Consider the following 7,525-nt stretch of genomic DNA (forward strand, 5'->3'; position numbering starts at 1 on the left):
TATCCTATTGTAAATACCACCTGCTGATTTTGATAACAATCCATTGACTAGATTTATGTGCTACTTATTTAAATTTCGGCTGTAGAATATCTCTAATTAGTTTAATATATTGACAGTGAATATTGGATTTCAAACAAAAATGTATATCATTGCTATAGGAGATTGTAGAGTTTTTAACAAAACCCTAGTATCTAATCAATGATCATGCCCCTATTAACGATAACAAGAAAGAAACTGAAATAGACTGATTAGAATTAAACAGGGTATATTCAATAATCCAAGTTAATTATCAGAAGGGGTTTTGTGGAGATTTAATATTTTCATAGTTGAAAGCGTGAGTCAATTGAAGCTAGACCACCAAGGAAAACCTAGAAGCACTGGACGGCTGTTTCGTCCTATTTTGGGACTCCTCAGCAGTGCGCATCCACGACCTCGCCTCGCGAGATTCGAACCCATAACCCTTCTGATAATAATAATCATATGCTCAATAGTGACTGACTTCGAGAGGTAAATCCAGGAGTTCTTGTGAGAAGCAGTGACCAGTGGAGTTCACACTACGTCCAAGTTAAATCAACAATTTGAATATAATCTAGAAAACCCAGAAAACTAATAAGATATAATACAGACCATTTTGTATTAATAAAAAACTGACGACGACAACTATTAATGAAGGTCTAGATGATCGTTTGTCTTTTGTGTAAATGAAAACACTAAACATGTACAATCTCTTGTCCCTTCTGACTATGAATTCACTGTCCACAGGTCTGGTGATGGATTAGATTTAAACACATTGTCTGTGTACACTATCATATCAAAGCGTGAATTATAGGAGTAGCTAGATAATTTAACTAATGAGGACCTATAGGGAAGTTTGGATAAAAGAAACTAAAGTGAAGCAAGCATCTAACGAGAATTAATGAATATTTTGAATGGGAGAGGACGTTTTCATGATTATAGCTTGGATATTTGTTGAACAGACCGTATACGTGATGTACTTTTATCTTGTTACTAGAATAACTTACTTACTTACGCCTGTTACCCCTCATCGAGGAGCATAGACCGCCCACCAGCATTCTACATCCAACTCCGTCCTGGGCAATACTTTCCAGTTCTTTCCAGTTAACATTCATCCTTTTCATATCTGCTTCTATTTCCCGGTGTAATGTGTTCTTTGGCCTTCCTCTTTTCCGCTTCCCTTCCGGATTCCAAGTTAGGGATTGCCTTGCAATGCACATTGGTGATTCCCTAAGTGTATGTCCTATCCACTTCCAACGTCTTTTCCTAATTTCCTCTTCAGTTGGAAGCTAGTTTGTTCTCTCCCATAAAACGCTGTTGCTGATAGTATCCGGTCAAGGAATGTTGAGTATTTTGCGTAGACAACTGTTTATAAATACTTGTACCTTCTTGACGATGGTCGTAGTAGTTCTCCACGTTTCAGCTCCGTACAGTAGAACTGTCTTGACGTTTATCAGGATGAGGGTTTGTGGAAATTGTAGGAACTTAATGATTGAATTCATGAGTCGATTAAGCTAGACCACCCTGAAAAACCTGGATGTATTAGACGGCCGTTTCATTCTAGTATGGAACTCTTCAGCAGTGCGTATCCACAGTAATATTTGGATATCAACGATTTTCTTTCATCTTATACTCTGAAACTAAATTTAAATAATTTTTTTATTATTATTATATCGGAAAACATAAATTATAAATAGTCTTAACTGATAAATGAAACATATGTGTAGAATTTAAACAAATAATTGTAAATCATAAATATCTTATTTCTTTCTTATACAAGCATAAACATATGTGATTATCAGAATAGGGTTTTAGTGGATTGTAGTAATTTATAATAGTTGAATTCATGAGCCGATTAAAGCTAGACCACCATGTGAAACTTAAAAGCACTGGAAGGCTGTGTTCGTCCTAGTGCGGAACTCTTCAGCATTGCTCATCAACGGTCCCGGATTTGAACCCAGGACCTTCAGTGTCGCGCGTGAACGCTTAACGTTTAGACCACTGTAGCTATGTCAACAATATACTGCTAATAGCTAAGCTTTCAAAAAAACGTATGTAAATATTGATAGGCTTTCTGGATTAATTGTGAAGTTATACAATCATTTACAATGACCAACATCAAAATAAACTCGTTATTCAATCATAAAATTAGTCTTTTTAAGTTCATTTGATGAACTCTTCCAAAAGTAGATGATCAGTCATTTACATTGTTCAATCAATGTTTATAACACATATTGTTTCTATTCCAATCCCTTTCCAAGAGCATTCATGTCTTGAATAAGAACACATGGTTATGAACCTCTTCATGTATAACTGGGTCTTATTCTCTTTATTGCGATCCAATGAGTATTTGTCAGTTAAATATACAGTTAAAACAAATTTTTGTTCATTTATATATTACTAGCTAATAAGCTATAGTAAGTTCATTTAACTTCAACAGGAAAGCTCAAATATGTTATTCAGTTCTCTTCTGTCAACCTCAAATAAGAAACTAAATTTTTTCAGGTAGCAGATTTGTGGCGATTGTTCAGCATGAACAACCTTCAGTTGAAGAATTAGTGTTATTGATTGAGTAATGAACAGGCATTCCCTCACAATCTGTAGTTTCTCAGCAGTGTACATCCCCAATACGATTATTTAGTGAAAGAGATATCATAAGCAGTTGGGTTATAGAGGACGTTAGCTGAATTGGAAAAGATGGATTGTTGAATTTCAACTCAGCGATTTGAATTTAGTCATTGAGTTCGATTCTATATGTACTCTGATAATAAGTCCTGAAATGCGATAAATGTGTTATTCAAGGGGTTTTAGTTTCTAGTCACTACAAAAACTATATCCATGATGTATAGCTTAATCAAATATCATGCCTAGCAACTGTTTGCCGAAAGTCCAAACAATGAAGCTCATCTTTGAAAATGGAATTCCTTTTGTGTCACTAAGATAAAACGCTATGAATGGTACAGGTTAGTACTCACTAAATGTATCAGTTAGCTAGGTATACACGAAACAACTGTAAACTATCTAACTAATTGAATGATTACTGAAAATGAAAGTTAGAATAACCTATAAGTTGGTGGTTTTACCATCATTCCTGGATTGAAAAGTTCTCAAAACGTATTCAATTAGAATTTGTGTCAAAGTATGAGATGTATTGATTAGATAAAATAAAGTAATTTTCAAGGGAACTGTTAACAAAGACAGTATCAATTATTTTACAGGTTAACTGTAGGGTACGCTGAGTCAAATTTTATAGGTCAACAAAACGATACGGACACTTATTTCTCTTCTGTCAAAGTTGTCAAAAGCGTGTTTGTACCCCGTATCAATTAACATACTCATAATGACGAAAATAAACTCAGTTTCGCCTTCTTTTTTGTTCTTATAGAGGTGTAAGGATGTAAAATCGTTTTTCAATATTTAATCAGCATGCGTTATCCAACATTTCCGGTCCTTTTTCTCTTCATTTTTCGGTTAAGTGCTAAATATAACAGTATAATTTTCGCTGGAGACTATTTCAAACATTTGTGTTCATCCATATACGTCTGCTATAAACAAGTCATTACAGTAAATGCCAATATTCCTGAATATGGAACAAAAATATTGTAAAGGTTAGGGGTTGAATTTAAATCTCCAGTGAAAATTAGACTCTTATATTCGGCACTCACAGACTAAATAACCACAAAATATATAAGGAAATACTGGGCACCTCAGGTGTATTGAATATTGAAAATTTTGTTTTATTTTTTTTTATTTAAACACATAAATATTGGTACAAGGAAGCACCAGATATATATGCGCCGCACAAATCTCATTCGATTTGCTTGAGGGCTGTGATACTGCCCAGGTGCCCAAACTGAAGCAGGTGGTTTTCTTAGGGGCCCACACCCGGAGCCTTTGACGAAAGGTCTGATCCACAAGGCAGTGGAGCATCGTGAGGAGATGCAGTCCCATGGTAGCCGGTGACCGACGATTGATTCATACGCCATTTGTTCCATCAGGATACTGGAGCCCATGTGCACCATTGGTTTGGAATGAGGGTTTTCCAACTCCCCTAGGTGAACTCGCCATGTCCACCAACCCGGTTAAAGCACCGGACATTCGCTTTTCGTCCTCTCACTTTCGTGAATAACACTCCCGCCACGAAAAGGCAGTGAGTAGGACTTCCCTGATAGAGTCTATATACGCGTGGCCATGTGAGAGCATTTGGAGAGGGAGAGCGGATTATTCCCACTCTCGGCCGTATCAGGGCATTTTGGGGCGAATATTGAAAAACTGATGGATACACCTCACAATGCTAAATAAATCGGATGAAGTAAAGTATCTAAAATATTCGAAAAACTAATAGCTTCTTGATAAACAAATAGGCTTTCTTTTAACAGTCAAATTATTCAGAAACCGACATTATCGTTATTGACAATGAAACGTTGAAAACGAGGTCAAAATTATTAATTGAATCGTACAATATGCCTAAGATCTTAATATATCGATTGATATATCACAATTGGTTATCTGAACATCCTAAATCTTTAAAACAGTCTCAACTCTGTTTAAGATTAAGGATTCAATCTAGTTAACCCAATTCCCTTATCATAAAGAACTCGTCATTAAATGCGTAAATCTTAATCGAATTTTTACAGATGGTTAAACATGAGAATATGAATTTGAGGAATGATTAGTGATGTATAAAAATGGGATTAAATCAGTGAAATGTAAATGAATTAAAACAACTATCTTAGAAATAAAAACATTTAATGTAACTGAAAGCTGCATTAAATATAAGTGATTAGAAGTGGATAAGATATACATTATTGAAATCACCAAAGTACATCATGAGGCAAGCCTTAACCTAGAATCCTGAAGGGAAACGGAAAAGAGGAAGGTCAAAGAACACACTATGTCGAGAATCGGAAGTAGATATGAAAAAGATGAATAGCAACTGAAAAGAAATGGAAAGTATTGCCCAGGAAAGGGTTGAATAGAGAATTCTGGTTGGTGGCATATACTCCTCGACGAGGGGTAACAAGCGTAAGTAATTCAGTAAGCCATTTAATTGAGTGGATTTAGTCTATGATAATGACTGTTATTTATTTACTCACTAGTACAAGTAATTTGCAAATAGAATTTTTATATTGATTCTAGTGAAATTATAAAAAGTGTCTTAGAGACAGATAGAGGAAGTGGGTTTAGATATTATAACATAATGGTTCCCATCCAAAGTCTTTTACTACTAAACTGAAGTTTTTTAAGCAGAGATGGGTAGTGACTAGCAGTGGAATCCAGGATGCGCGTTTCGTCCTATTTGGGACTCGCCAGCTGGATGTACATGCATCTCACAGTTGATGTTCACTCTGGGACTCGAACCCAGTACCCTCGCTTCAAACGCCATCGCGTTATCCACTCGGTCACTGAGTCCTGACAGCCACACCAACTCTGAGATGCAGGTACATACAGCTGATGAGTCCCAAATAGGACGAAACGCGCGTCAAACTGGATTCCACTGCTGGCCAATATCCATCTCTGCTTACCATGCTTGTGAATTAAGGCTATATGGAGGCAATAAGCACAGTATTCACATATGCCAATTAGGGACTGACCAGTTGCAGTCCTAACACATCGATGGGAAGATTCAAACAAACAATACTAAGTGAATTTGAAATTTTTTTTGTTTCACTGAAAATAGAATAACAATTACGGCAAAATGATATGAATGTATGTAATTCTTAGACTTTATTCAACTGCTTACAGCATGAGGTAATAGTATGCAAGTATCAAAAATAAGTATTTATACTGTATATTGTTTATACAGAAAATTATTGACTACTGTCGAGGTCGATATGAGTTTCTGATCCCTGGTGGTGATGAGGATAATATATTGAATCGAAGTAGTATATTATGATGAAACAGTCATTTGGTACTCCTTGCATTTTAATAGTACTACAAATTCGATAGATTTGTGAAGGATAACCTCAACAAAAATATAACTGTATTTGATACTAGCTAAAGAGTGCAATATTGCTTCTAGAGGTTGATTGAGTAGTGATCAGTTTCATGTCTGTCTACTGCTTGGCGCTGACTAAGTATTATAGATTAAGTTGCAATGTGACCACCAATCTAAGTGACTCAACATAGCATACACTATATTGAGATGTCAGATAGTTGGGAGGAGACTATGAACAAAGGTTTCAAGCACGTTGCAACTTGTCTACAAAGTATACTTGTAATCTTGAGGAAATTGATGCTCACCAGCGGATTCGATCCCGTATCGTCCAGCTTTACAGTGGAAACTGGAAATCTAATGAAGATAGGTTTCTAGAAATCCATAGTCAATATCATAGGTTATGTGATATATATAAGAACATCAAAAGAGTATTTATCCATCAAATCAATATTCACAACAGTGATTTTATAGATAAATACATTCAGTTTAAATCCTTTGTTAAGCATTGAACAGAACGTAATCATTATCACTATAGGGTGTTTTGGAGATTGTTGAATTCTATTTAAATCATGAACTGACAAATAAAGTTTAGAACATCTGTTGAAGTAGAATAATATTAAAATACATCACATTTTATGGTTTCTCCACCGATTCATACAGCATTCAGGTATAACATAATGTGAATTTAAGCTTTTTGGTGAAGTATAGTTCTCTGAGCTGGATGGTTTTGTCATGTAACTTTGATCGTTCTTTTGAACATCATCAACCTGTTAATAACAACCAATCAACATCGAGGTCTATAGGACAAGTTGTGAGTCATGTATGGAGAAATTAGAACACTTCACTTCTACGTGAATTTTGTATTGATGATTTTGATCAGAAAAACTATGAAAGCTCCATGAAGAAACCATCCAGCTCAAAGAACTAAACTCTATCAATATTATCCATCTGAGCTACAAATCTTCCCCACCAACTCAAATTATGGAATAGAATTCCAATATGAATAAGTAGTAATGTTGGTTTGATTGTATATTTTAATATTGTTTTTAATAGATTATTATATTTCAGTTGAGTTTTGCAAAGATAAGTTATTATAAGAAGGGGTTTTGTGGAGATTTTAGTAATTTTATATAGTTGAAATCATGAGTCAATTGAAGATAGACCACCATCGAAAACCTGGAAGCACTGGACGGCCGTTCCGTCCCATTATGAGACTCCGTAGCAGTGCGCATCCATGATCTCGCCTCGCGAAATTCAAACCCAGGACTTATCAGTCTCGCGCGCGAGCACTTGACCTCTAGAACCACTGAGCAGGCATCCAACGGTAATAATGTCTAACTTCAACCAATCCACGAAATTGAGCCACCGTCTAACATTGTCTTCAGTGAGTTAATATCTCACAACAGACCCGGTTAAACTCCACTGGTTACTGCTTCTCGCTAGAACTCCAGGAAATACCTCATGGAGCCAATCACTAGTGAGCATATGTCGATTGATATCAGAAGGGGTTTTGTGGAGGTTTTAGTAATTTTATATAGTTGAGATCATGAGTCAATTGAAGCTAGACCACCA

At 35.7% G+C, this 7,525-nt stretch overlaps 1 protein-coding gene and 1 non-coding gene across 2 annotated transcripts in view; one reads left to right on the top strand and one right to left on the bottom strand.

The window, feature by feature from the left end:
- Window positions 1–2,965: 2,965 nt before the first annotated feature.
- The window catches only part of Smp_131050 (putative camp-dependent protein kinase type II regulatory subunit), a gene marked incomplete at both ends in the record, with an annotated part of 35,630 nt that continues 31,070 nt past the window's right edge, over window positions 2,966–7,525 (top strand). Inside the window, one exon of the mRNA XM_018797372.1 lies at window positions 2,966–2,978. Coding sequence (XP_018652421.1) covers window positions 2,966–2,978 — 13 coding nt within the window. The remainder of the gene's footprint in view (window positions 2,979–7,525) is intronic.
- On the bottom strand, window positions 5,376–5,424 carry Smp_tRNA_01966_Gln_TTG.1.1. The gene has a single exon. It is a non-coding gene (tRNA).

The sequence above is a fragment of the Schistosoma mansoni genome, chromosome 4 (assembly GCF_000237925.1).
Source record: "Schistosoma mansoni strain Puerto Rico chromosome 4, complete genome".
Taxonomy (NCBI): Eukaryota; Metazoa; Platyhelminthes; class Trematoda; order Strigeidida; family Schistosomatidae; genus Schistosoma; species Schistosoma mansoni.